The sequence below is a fragment of the Mesoplodon bidens genome, assembly GCF_964165515.1.
Source record: "Mesoplodon bidens genome assembly, chromosome: 5".
Taxonomy (NCBI): domain Eukaryota; kingdom Metazoa; phylum Chordata; class Mammalia; order Artiodactyla; family Ziphiidae; genus Mesoplodon; species Mesoplodon bidens.
This window is the reverse complement of record NC_138161.1, coordinates 73,219,940-73,233,385: the sequence shown is the minus strand read 5'-3', so window position 1 is coordinate 73,233,385 and position 13,446 is coordinate 73,219,940. Positions and strand designations below refer to the sequence as shown.

Sequence of the window (13,446 nt, the reverse complement as noted above, 5' to 3'; positions counted from 1 at the left end):
TTTGAAACAAAGTCTATTAGCTTTCTCGTCCCCACTGTTTTTTCTTCTCTTTGAGGGCCAATCGTGGTTCTCTCGTCTGTTACCTTATCTCAATTTGCATTGAAAGTGAGGATTTCGTAAAGCAATTTAAATATTTGAACAAAGGGAAAACTTAGAATGACTCACAAGAACAGTAACTGATTTATTTTTTCAACTGCAGTCTGTAACATTCAAGAAGCCAACGTGATTTTCTTTTGTGATGGCTCTGACATGGTATCTGATTCAGACTTTGTTAACATGACAACTTTCTTGTCAGACTTAATTGATAATTTTGACATTCAGTCTCAAAGGATGAAAATTGGGATAGCACAATTTGGGAGCCACTACCAAGAAATTATTGAGTTGCAAAACTCTCTGACTAAAACCCAGTGGAAGTCTGAATTCAAACTATGACGAAGAGCAACGGGCTTCCACGAATGGACTTGGCCCTGAAACAAGTGAGCGTTATGTTTGAGCAATCCGCTGGTGGGAGAAGGAAGGCTGGTGTCCCTCAGACTTTGGTGGTTATCACATCTGGGGGTCCCCGCTATGATGTGGCAGAAGCAGCGAAGACCCTGAGAGAAGGTGGCATTTGCATTCTGGCTTTGGGCATAGGAGATGTTTATAAGGAGCAGCTCTTGTCGATAACGGGCAATTCTGAAAGAATCATCACTTTTAAAGACTTTGATAAACTAAAGAATGTGGATGTGAAAAAAAGAATGGTCCGTGAAATCTGCCAGAGTTGAGGGAAAACCAGTGAGTGCTCCCTTTCTCTTTCTTTGTTATTATTTGATTGCAGCTTCCCAGTTGTCCATTTCCCAAGGTGTTTGTGGGTGAGTCCAGCAGAACACGTGTGTGGTGAGAATAGACATCTCCTCTGTTTCCAGAAATCGAGATCGATCAGCCTCCCTCAGAGACAGGGGAAAGGGTGCAGAGGCTGGAGGAGGTCCTGGGTTGTGTCCCCCGGTCAGCCCTGCCCCCTAATGTAATCCAGTGGTTATACTCCTCTAACACCTGGAACTCAGCCTCCTATTTCTACCCTCTCTGCTTCTGGAAGTCCTAGAGCAATGCCCTGCATCCCACAGGAAGTAAGTAAAATAAACATTTGCTGATTGGACATTTTCCTATTTTAACTTTGTTAAACCATCTTGTAAGGGATTCAGTGCACATGTGTGTGTGTGTGTGGTCCATCTGTGTCAGATGTGTCAGCACACATCTGTACATTTTCTTCTTTGAATGATGGCATTCATATAATCATAACATAGTTAAGATCTGAGTTGTCCTTGGGGATTATTTAATTTCCAGAGTTCACCAATGCTGATGGCTGCAAAGGCAGGGTGGGTCATGGAAGTGAGTCAAGTGGGCAGGGAGTGAAGAAAATGAACGCAGAGCCACGGCTCACCTGATGAGGATGTCATTTTTCAGCTCCAGCTGAGAGTTGTCGCGTGGGACTCAGGTTCTGTACACTTGAGGCTGAGAGTTGGGAGGACAGAGCAACAGTGAAGGCTAATATTTTGTGGAATTTGCACAACAGGCAGAAATTCCCCAGAGTGCTTCTGTTTCTAGACTCGTTATGATGGAAGCAACTTCTTTTACAAAACACATTGGTTTTTCCAAGCTCTCCATTGGGGTGCTCACTGGGGGCAGATGACAGTGGTGGAGGAGCCCGGGACTGGAATCAGAATGCCAGGGTTCCCACTCTGGTTCAGCAACAGCAACTTCCATGCATGACCATCTCCTCGTGTGTAAAATGAGCAACTGGACAGGGTCAGGGGTGACCAAGTGGCAACTTGTAGCTGAATTGGGTTTGTCCTATTTGGTGTTGACAGCTTCTTAATTAATTGATAACTTTTACAAACTGGAGATATTGTATTAAAATGCAGATTTCAGGTTTCTTTTTGAAAAATCAGACAACGTAACCACATTAGGCCCCGTTTCCCACATGGCTACTCTCAGCTGGAACTGAATGGTGAACAGATGTGTTGTTGCTCTGCGTTCATTTTCTCATTCCCTGCCCACTTGACTCGTTGACATTACCCTCCCGGCCTTTGCCGCCAACTGAGTTGGTGGCCTCTGGATTAAATAAACTCTAAGGACAATTGAAATGTTTAATATGTTATAATTATATGCATCTTAATATGTCATCATTAAAAGAAGAAAATATGCACGCACGCGTGCACACACACACACGAGGCCAGCCACTGAGAATAAGACTAAACCATGATTAGACTTCAAACAGTTACTGAAACATGTAACATTTGAACGGGACATGCAAGGGTGGGGAGGGGGAGGGTGAACCTGTGCTACATGTTGACCGAGCAGCCAGTATTTTCCTTCTTGGACACTTTTGGGCCCTAGAGACCCTCTAGCCCTAGACCATGACTGCTTCCCCTTTTCCTGACCCATCTGCCCTTCCTTGCTCCTGTCTGTTCATTAATTTGGCCTTATTTCCCTTGGTCTCCAGACTGCTTTCTGGACATAGTGGTCAGCTTCGACATTTCCACTCAACTGCTGGAGCAGTCATTGTTCCATGGCCACCCCCGGCTAGAATCATACCTCCCAGGCATCTTAGAGGACATTACCTCCCTCAGGGGTGTGAGCTGCAGGGCAGGCACAGAGGTACAGGTGAGTGTGGCCTTTAAGGTGAACAGTGACCAGAATTTCCCCGCCAAGTTCCAGATCTACCAGGAAACAATATTTGACAGCCTACTGCAAGTCACTGTCAACGGGCCAACTCACCTGAATGCACAGTTCGTGCAGTCCATGTGGGACACGTTTAAGGATACCTCTGCATCCCGAGGACAATATCCGTGTCACATTCTAGCTCCCATCTCTATGCTCTTGTATTGGTTTCTCCCTCCCAGTTATATGTTTTGTTCTCATGTCACCCCATTCTATGCTTTCCTTTTTCTCCAGGTATTACTCATCTTTTCAGATGGTCTTGGGGGTGAAAGCAAAATAATGCTTGAAGATAAATCGGACAGGCTCAGAGAAGCAGGTAAAGTTGAAATTGAAAAAGTAAATGATGAAGCATGGAATCTGCTGAACAAGTCTGTACCTACTAGGGTGCTCTGGAATTTGGGATTTGCCTGGCCACTTGAAGCAACTGCTGCTAGTGTCCTGCCCAAACCCCCTTGACCAGCTGCCCACTTATCCCCCAAAGGCTGCAAATGCTACAGCCAAGTTCTTATACCTGTGATCTTTTATAGATGTGTGCCCTTGACTGACCCCAACAAGGACCTGATGCTTGGAATGGGGGTTGGTGTCACACATCCCACCTGAGGGATGGGAGCAGGGGTAATTATTGCAGAGGGATACAGAAACCCAGCACTCTTGCCTGAAGTGGGTCAACTCTGGTACAGCCTACACTCCAGGGACCCTCAGAAATCAGACCCAGGTGAGGACTTTACTGAGACACATCCTTGCTCACAACCTCCCCTTCCCTTTCCTGCTTCTCTCTCTCCCTCTGTAAGCCACTTACACACAGATTCCTGTCTCAGATTCTGCTTCTAGGAACCTAAGACACTTATTGTGTCTGATTTTCCATAGGATAGATTGCAGCATGGATTTTGAAAAGCACTTCTCACTATACCTCCCCTGTCCATGTCATAGTTTCAGAAGAGCTGGGAGCTAAATGCAGAAGCAGAGAGTCACATACAGAGACAGGAGGCAGACAGGTGACTGGCAGGTGGGGCATGTTATTGGAGGCTTCCTTGGTGTAGCCCTCGTGGCTTCCAGTGTTCAGCTTCCATGGAAACTCCCAGGGGCCATAAATGTCCTGGTTGTGTCACCTTCCCTTCTTGAATCCCTACTATATATTCCCACTGTTCTTAGAATATCAAATTCCTTCATATGGCCTGTGAGGCTTTACAGGATCTGGCCCCACTTCCCACTCAGCTTTACCTGGTTGCTCACACTCTGTTCCAGCATCAGAACTTTTTCCATTCTCCCTCCAATGTCCTTTTCAACCTCACCCTCCCCACCCTTGCATGTCCTCTTTCCTTCTGCCTGGGACTCTCCCCACTCTCAGATTCCCCCAAGTTCTCACCACCTCCCTTCTCTGGTTCTTTCCCTTGACCAACTTCCATTCATCCTTTAGGATCAATCTAGACATCAGTTCTTTGCAGAAACCTTCCAAAACCGAGTTAGGAGCTTCTTCTTCAGACTTTTGTAGCATCCTGACCCTCTCCCTGGTACAATGATTAATATATAATAGGCTCCTAATAAGCAAATATTTGTTTAATGAAAGGAGGGAAAGAGTAAATGGACCAGCAAATGAATTAATGAGTAAGTGAATGGGTGAATAAATGAATTCCTGGGTATGGCCAGGAGTTCAGCTGAGACTGGAATCACCCTAGGCATTCCTCAAGCTTCCAGGGCCCACCCAGCTGCCAGGGTGTTTGGCAGTAGAGATGATTTGAGAGCTATTTACATTATATTTACAAATTTTGTGATTAATTTACAAATTACTGTGATTAATTTACATTCAGAAAAATTCATAGTTCATAGCAGCACTATTTACAATAGCCAAGACATGGAAACAACCTAAATATCCATCGACAGATGAATGGATAAAGAAGATGTGGTACATATATGTAGTGGAATAGTACTCAGCCACAAAAAAGAATGAAATAATGCCATTTGCAGCAACATGGATGGACCTATAGATTATCATACTAAGTGAAGGAGATCAGACAGAGAAATACAAATATCATATGGTATCACTTTTATGCAGAATCTAAAAAAATGATACAAATGAACTTATTTACAAAACACAAATAGACTCATAGACATAGAAAACAAACTTATGGTTATCAAAGGGAATAGTGGTGGGGGAGATAAATTAGGAGTTTGAGATTAACACATACATACAACTATGTATAAAATAGATGAACAACAAGGACTTACTGTATAGCACAGATATTGACTATATTCAATATCTTATAATAACCTATAATGGAAAAAATATATATATTCTGTTATATATATATATAACTGAATGACTCTGCTGTGCCCCAGAAACTAACACAACATTGTAAATTAACTATACTTCAATTTTAAAAAATGGTGAAAAAAATAAATTAAAAAAAGTTACTAACTACCATGTTAAAAAAAAATTCAGAAGAGCTCTGAAGCTGAACAATATCCTTTCTTAAAAAATTGCTTTCAAATGCCCCAGAACTGCATTAAGATTGGTGGTGAGGCTACTGGGCATATACCCTGAGAAAACCATAATTCAAAAAGAGTCATGTACCAAATTGTTCATTGCAGCTCTATTTACAATAGCTCAGAGATGGAAACAACCTAAGTGTCCATCATCGGATGAATGGATAAAGAAGATGTGGCACATATATACAATGGAATATTACTCAGCCATAAAAAGAAACGAAATTGAGCTATTTGTCATGAGGTGGATGGACCTAGAGTCTGTCATACAGAGTGAAGTAAGTCAGAAAGAGAAAGACAAATACCGTATGCTAACACATATATATGGAACTTAAGGAAAAAAATGTCATGAAGAACCTAGCGGTAAAACAGGAATAAAGACACAGACCTACTTGAGAATGGACTTGAGGATATGTGGAGGGGGAAGGGTAAGCTGTGACAAAGCGAAAGAGAGGCATGGACATATATACACTAGCAAACGTAAGGTAGATAGCTAGTGGGAAGCAGCCGCATAGCACAGGGAGATCAGCTCTGTGCTTTGTGACTGCCTGGAGGGGTGGGATAGGGAAGGTGGGAAGGAGGGAGACGCAAGACGGAAGGACTATGGGAACAGATGTATATGTATAACTGATTCACTTTGTTATAAAGCAGAAACTAACACACCATTGTGAAGAAATTATACTCCAATAAAGTTGGAAAAAAAAGATTGGTGGTGAGGAATTAAACACAGTTTCTGCTAGTGTTTTTCTGCAAGATTTCTTAGATTTCATGCTGAGGTCAGGAACCAGTGCCTCATGTGTGTACTGAAGATGCAGGCAAAGCGCTGTTGGGTTCTTCAGTATCAAGAACACTCTTTTCTCTTGGAAAGGAAATAAGATGGGCTTTCCTTCTTTTTTGTGTACAATTCCTGGGGTTTTATATCTGTTGTATTTACTGCCTAGGACTTGATGCTTTGCTGGTGGTTTCCCTAAACTCAACCTCTCATGATGAGTTTTCCAGCTTTGAATTTGGAAAAGGATTTGATTACAGGATTCACCTGACCATTGGAATGAGAGAATTGGGCAATATGGTATCATAGTATCTGATGAGTTGCTGAAGAAAAAAAACCCGTTATTCAAAATGCCCTGGGAACATTGGAATTGGAATCCTGATGAGTATTCCCAAAGATTCCCTTGTTTGCCCTAAATTCAGTTACATGGTCTTTAACATATGAAAAAGTGTGAAAGCCCAGAGCATTGTTTTTTGCTTCCCCATGCCCTTTCATCCTTTGTCATCTCGCCAAATGAATGCATAGGAAGCTAAAATCCAAGCAACCCCTAATCAAATCAAAAGCCCCCAAGAGTTTATGCTGCTGAAATCCCAGGAAACAAGAGCTGTCAACTAGGAACCAACCAGTCTTGTGCACACTTGGCCTGTGGCCATCTGTGTAGTGAGTGCCCCTTCTATAAATAGAGGTCATTTCCTTGGAAAAGATATGTCACCAGTGCAGTTACTGATCTTATGCTCTCTCTTCAGGGTTAAGTCAAAAAGCACCTCTTATTCTCTGCAGCCCCTCACCCAATGAGAGAGGACAGGCTGTAGGTGGTGAATTATGATTTATGTCAATTCAGTTCTTATGTGATGAAGTTCCTCACCATAGTTGCTCACCCATTTTTTCTCTTTTCCAGGGAAACATTGCGGAGAGGACTTGCTGCTGTACGTTTTGCAAGTGTTCACAGACTCCAGGACCTCAAGGGATCCGAGGACCACAAGTCTTAAAGGTGCCATTCAGTTGTGACATGCTTTTACCTAATGGGCTTTGATTTGGTGTAGGTGGAGCTGAGATTGAGTAGCTGGGTTTGCAACCTTCGCTTGATGCTGATGTAATTACTTTGGGCCATTTGTGTGACTTCTATGGTATAGGAGCCAGATCAGAAGGGCTCACATTTTTTTAAATATACATTTTATTGAAGTATTCATTTATAATGCTGTGTTAATTTCTACAATACAGCAAAGTGATTCAGTTATACATATATACACATTCCTTTTCATATTCTTTTCCATTATGGTTTTTCATGAGATATTGAATATAGTTCCCTGTACTATATAGTAGGACCTTGTTGTTTCTCTATGTTATACATAGTAGTGTGTATAAGCTAATCCCATACTCTTAATTTATCCCTTCCCTCCTTCCCCTTTGGTAGTATAAGTTTGTTTTCTATGTCTGAGTCTATTTCTGTTTTGTAAATAAGTTCATTTGTATCATTTCTTAGATTCCATGTATAAGTGATATCATGATATTTGTCTTTCTCTGAGTTACTTCACTTGGTCTGATAATCTCTGGGTCCGTCCATGTTGCTGCAAATGGCATTATTTCATTTTTTATGGCTGAGTAATATTCCATTGTATAAATATACCACATATTCTTTATCCACTCCTCTGTTGATGGGCTTTTAGGTTGCTTCCATGTCTTGGCTACTGTGAATAGTGCTGCTGTGAACATTGGGGTGCATGTGTCTTTTTGAATTAGAGTATTTTCAAATATATGCCCAGGAGTGGGATTGCAGAATCATATGGCAACTCTATTTTTAGTTTTTTGAGGAACCTCCATGCAGTTTTCCATAGTGGCTGCACCAATTTACATTCCCACCAACAGTGTAGGAGGGTTCAGAAGGCTCACTTTTGATGCTACTATTAAGAATGACTCCCTTTTCTCTTATGTATCCTTGGTGGTGTTGCTCCTTGGCTTTGCAATTTACACTTTTGCACATTAGACAGTTTGAAAGGTGTCAAGAGGTGTTAGAAATGGTGGGGAAAGTTGTGCTTCATCAGCAATGATATGTGATTGAACTGCAAAAAGAACATAGCACTGCAGATTAATAGCCCTTAAAAAAAGATTATGAAAGATCAATTACACAGCAATAGCATAGATAAACATATCACGGTATTTTAATTCAGTAGAATGCTCTAAGGTAGTGAAAATGAATGAACTACAGCTACACATAACAACAGGGATAAATTTTACAAACACAATAATGGCCAAAAAAAAGCAAAACATAGAAAAGTACATATGGTATGATTTCATTTATAAAAAGTTTGAAAAGAGGCAAAACTAACCCATAGTGTCTAGGGATGAATGATTAAGTAGTGAAGTTGTTTTTTTTTTATTTTTTAAGTCCAGGAAATATTATCATAAAAGCAGGAGTATGTTCCCAGGGGAGGGGTGGGGAGTTGTTTGTGATTGGGTAGCTGCTGTGTCTGGGTACCAGCCATGTCCTATTTCTTGGCCTGGGCGGTGATGACACAGATGTTCACTTCATAATAATTAAGCTGTACCTTTATATTTTATTTACTTTTATGCACTTTTCAAATGCATTTTAGATATCACAATGAAAAGGAGTCTGGGCTATTTTATTTTAAGAGCTCAAACACGATTCTTGCTCCTCAGTGCTGCATTGTCCATCCTTGTGAAAGGATAATTGATCAAGGACCTCCCTTTAGGTCCTTGTTGTTTATCTGTTTTATACACAGTAGTGTGTATATGTTAATCCCAAACTCCTAATTTATCCCTCCCCTTGACTTTTTACTAAGTTACAGTGTTTTGTTTAACACAGTTTCGTCTCTTATTATGTTGCTTGGTACGAGAATTCTATTCCAAGAGCAGAACTCCCCAGTATACTGAGCAGACAGTGCGGACCTGTGTTAGAGGGTGAGGAAAGCAAACCTTAAAGGAAATCCTTGCCAAAAATAAACCACGAGGCAGTTAAACGCAGAGGGAGAGATGATAGCAACTTAAATATGCGTAACCTTGTTGTTGGAGAAGGGCTTATTCTTTTTTGAGCCCTCAAAAAAGCAGAAGAAAGTAAAATGATCTCTTTGGAAATGTTATCAGTTTGCCTGATGAAAGGGTCCTGGTGGCCACCACTGTCCTCCATGCAACACCCCCAAGCACAGGGCTGACCCTGAAGCCCTGAACTGCACTGGATTTCAAACTCAGCCTCCTGTAGGCATCAGGAGGCCACCTCTGCAGAGGCCTTCAGAGCCAATAACAAGGACAAAATCCAGCCCCAGAACTTGTCTGACTCTCTTCACACTCACAGCCACACCTGCAAAAAGCACAACCAGGTTGGGGGGAGGGTCTTGCTTAAAATGCCTAATGTAACAAGTTTGAGTTGATGGAAGATGATTAAGATCGAATTTTCTCTCTTTCCTCCCAGGGTTTTCCAGGTCTGAAAGGCAGCAGAGGACACAAGGGAGAGGAGGGAGACCCTGTAAGTTTTCGTGACACACTGCCCACCATACTTACTGATTTCCTTTTTTCATAAAAAAAGCTTTATTTTCCAGAAGGGATAAATGGGGTTTTGTTTATATATTTTTTGTAGTTTGGGGGGAGGAGAAATGGGTTGCTTTTCTTTTTTTTTTTTTTCCTTTTCCTTGTTTTAATCATGAGGCACTTGCTAAACCTACTATTTGGGAGAAGGAGGGAGCAGAATCACCTACATTTTGCCTGGCACAATTTTGTGGGTGGCAGTGAGCTGGGCATCCTCTTTCCTGCCCCTGCGCACAGTGAAGCTGGGTTATTTGTGAGGGGCTCTCTCTGGACCTGCAGCCCAGTGCTTTGGACATGGAAATAGAAGCTGGCAAAGCACCCCCTAAACATGGTGTCGTGGTCCCACGCCACATGTGGTTTTTGAATCTCAATCTTTGACCCCCAAACCAGAACTCTCACTTGGTTCACCAAATTATAAAAATGGATTTGGAGGAACTGAAACCACTTAGGTGGCCCCATTGGGATAAGAAAAGCTTAGGAGACATCCAGCCTGCATCTCCATCCCCTTAGAATCCTTATGTGCACAGCAAGTTGTGATTAAAAGTATAGGCTTCCAGATTGGGATTGACATATATACACTAATATGTATAAAATGGATAACTAATAAGAACCTGCTGTATAAAAAAATAAATAAAATTCTAAAATTCAAAAAAAAATAATAATAAAATCATTTTTGAGATCTGAAAATAAATAAATAAATAAATAAATAAATAAATAAATAAATAAAATTATAGGTTCCCAAATCAGACAGTCAAGGGCTGATCTAGATGTGAAACCTTAACAAGATATGTAACTTCTTGACCCTCGGTTTCCTCATCTGTAAACACTTATGAATTCCTCTAAGACTATAGTTTACCCACCCTGTACCTGCAGAGGGGTCATGGGGCCTACTGAGCCAGCTAGGGTTTGAGTGAGGGTAAGAGTGTCACCCAATGCCTGACTGTGAGCCCACAGCTGGCTCTCAGCAACTGTGGCCATAGGTGAGGCCTCCTGCTTTTACTGGTAACAATCCTCAGAATAAAGAAAGCAAAGCAGCAAAAGGAAAACCACCTCTCCCCTCACCTACCTGGAAAGAAAGAACTAAGTTCATTTCTAAATGAGTATTTATCCACACAGCAAACCATTAGCACCTTCTGTGCACCCAGATCTGAGCCAAGCACCAGGGACACAATGGGAGAAGAGACAGTTGGGGGTTCCTGCTCTCAGGAAACACAATATCGTTCTTCTCTTGAGACTCATTTTATTCTAGCCCTTATCTGTATTTAAATATTTCCTGGGAGAAGGCAGACTGACGGGAGAGGCACATGTCATTGACCTTGAGTGCTCTTCCCTGTGTGGATGCTCTAACTTTGGGGATCTTTAACCTGGTGGTCCTTCCCATGAGCACTGGCTTGGGGCAGTGTCATTTCCTATCAACTGCTTCTACTCAGTTCTGGTCCCCTGGCACAAACTTGCTTCTCTGCCGTGAGCAATTTTGGGTTTTCCAGGCCAGCGTAAGGGCCTGGGCAAGATGTTAGGGCCAACATGTATCAGTGGAGCATTGGGAATGTGGCTGTGAAGTGAAGTGACTTCAAACCTTTGGCTGTGCTTTCTGATAAGGGCAGGGAAGCAACTGAGCCCATCCCACACCTTTGTGTGATCTTGGATCTGTAAGAAAGCCCTGAAGGGAAAATGTCTGAATCGAAGGGAAAAACAGAGTTAATTAATGAATTTGCAGGAGAGTTTGCTTTGTCTAGAGCTCAGAGTGTCCAGCTGCTCTGGCTTCACTCTTGAAAAGTAAACAGCTGGCAGCTTCTGGCAAAAGAGTCACTTTGGATACCTGTTTGGGTACCTTTTCTTAGGGAAGACAAGGAGACACTGGACCCCAAGGAAATAGAGGGATTGCAGGATGTCCAGAGGAGTGGGGTCGAAAGGTAAATATTGTATTTTAAATTCTCTATGGCATCCTCTCTGTCTCTCCTCTGTCCCCTCCCTCTTCTGTGTTCTCTCTTCCATCCCCCCTCCCACTTTCCCTTTCTCCAATTACATGTTAGTTTCCTCTTCTGCAGAGTAAGTCTATTTAGTCATCTCAAATCTTGAGCATTATTAAATTCCACGTGTAACCTCTTTGTGGTTGGAAACCCAGAAGCTACTAAAGAAATACAAAATCACTCTCTTAATGGAGGCAGCTCCTTCCTGCCCCAATAGACTGTGAATCCACATTCTCCTTGACATGCCAGTGAGAGATATTTAATCTTTTACAGGGAGCCAAAGGATTTGCTGGATATAAGGTACTGTAGTTACTTCTTCAGTCCAATTTCACTTCCTAATGGGCTTTAGTTTACTGATAAGCACGTGGCAAGGATCTCCCTTGACCTGATTGCTGCCCATCTTTGTCTTTCAGGGAGAACATGGAAACGATGGGATTGATGGACTCTATGGGGAAGAGGTAAAGCCATTTTTCCTCAAGTACCATAAAATCGTCATGAGCTTGATGTATTTCTTTAATGGGAATTTTGTTTTCCTTGTCTTCTTTTAGGGCTTTCATGGGCTTCCTGGGAAAAAGGGAGAAAAGGGTGATCCAGGATCCCAGGTAACACTTTTCAGTACATCAAAGAAGGAGAATTTGGTGTTAGAGATAGTCTTCATTGTTGTGTGTCACAGGTTATGAGGAATAAATTTGACAGTAATGAAGCCTATTACCACTGAATAGATGTTACATCCCCATTTAGGGCAAGTGGGTAACTATGCAGTTTTCAAGAATTTCCAGCTAGAAAGATTCAAGACTTGCAAGGATCTTCTATGAGCATGTTTTTCAGAAGTCTGAAAATGAATGCATTTGCCTGTTAGCAGCTTACCTCTTCTCTTTATTGTATCAGAAAAAAATAGAAAGCAAGAGAAAGAGACAAAATTATTTTGGTGGCCTTGGTGTAGCAAATCACAGAGAAACATTTTTTTATTTTCAAATCATTTTGACACTCATTAATGTGTGCCTCCTTGGTTCCAAGCGGCTCTCCTTTTATGTTCTGATTCACTTATTTATCAAATACTTCTGAATACCTGGCATGTGTCAGGCACTAAGTTATGTGCTACTGACTCAGAGATGAACCATACTGTCCTTGTCTTCAAGGATCCCCTGGTGTAGTTGGAGAGACAGACATACCAATAGCTAATGATGACACCATATGTGGTTGGGGTCATGTTATAGGTAACTAGGTGGGAGCCCAGAGAAGGGCACCTAGCTCTGCAGGGTGGGGAGGGAGTGCAGGAAACCTTCCTGGAGGAAATGATCCCTGAGCTGAAGATGAATAGGAATTAGTAAGATGTGGAGAAAGGGCAGTCCACACAGAGGGAACAGCATAAGTAAAGACATGGAGGCTTGGGGGCCCTGCAAGTTGTTCTGCTCGGTGTGAGCTTTAGGGTACAGGTGGAGGAAGGTGAGGTTCAAGAACGGGTGGGAAGAGCTGGTGAAAGCACTGGTGAGCCATGGAGGAGGAGTCTGGATTTTAGCCATTAAAGAATGGGGAACCTTAGAAAAATTGTAAGTAGGGAGGTCACAGTTAAATTTGCATTTTAGAAATATTCCGTGACAGTAGTGTGGAGGATGCATTGGGGATGACATAGATGCAAGGCAAATATGAGAGGCAGATCTGTAATAATCAAGGTGAGAAGTGATGAAGCCTTCAAGTAAAGCAACAGACACAAGACCCATAAAGGCTGTAACAGGGTCCAGGCTGGAATGAGGACCTAGTGTACAAAATTTAAGGAAGCACTCATTCGCAGAGTGAAGGAAAGCGTGAGTGCCTTCCTAAATTTTTGCACCCTAGGTACCTTGTTTGTCTCACCCTAGTTCTGACTCGGGGATATCAGATCTCCAGGTAACCAGAGAAGCAGGGAATGAGAAGCCAGTCAAAATACCTGCAAGGATCCCAGCTTGGGCAAGTTTAGTTGGGAACAGTTGAGTTTGAGGTGAC

The 13,446-nt window shown here is 42.2% G+C and overlaps 1 protein-coding gene across 1 annotated transcript in view; it reads left to right on the top strand.

The window, feature by feature from the left end:
- Positions 1-13,446, top strand: part of COL6A5 (collagen type VI alpha 5 chain) — a gene marked incomplete at both ends in the record, with an annotated part of 108,651 nt that overhangs the window by 27,953 nt on the left and 67,252 nt on the right. Inside the window, 11 exon segments of the mRNA XM_081235341.1 lie at positions 200-414; positions 420-761; positions 765-774; positions 2,483-3,016; positions 6,126-6,261; positions 6,824-6,944; positions 9,381-9,434; positions 11,335-11,406; positions 11,737-11,763; positions 11,877-11,921; positions 12,012-12,065. Coding sequence (XP_081091467.1) covers positions 200-414; positions 420-761; positions 765-774; positions 2,483-3,016; positions 6,126-6,261; positions 6,824-6,944; positions 9,381-9,434; positions 11,335-11,406; positions 11,737-11,763; positions 11,877-11,921; positions 12,012-12,065 — 1,610 coding nt within the window.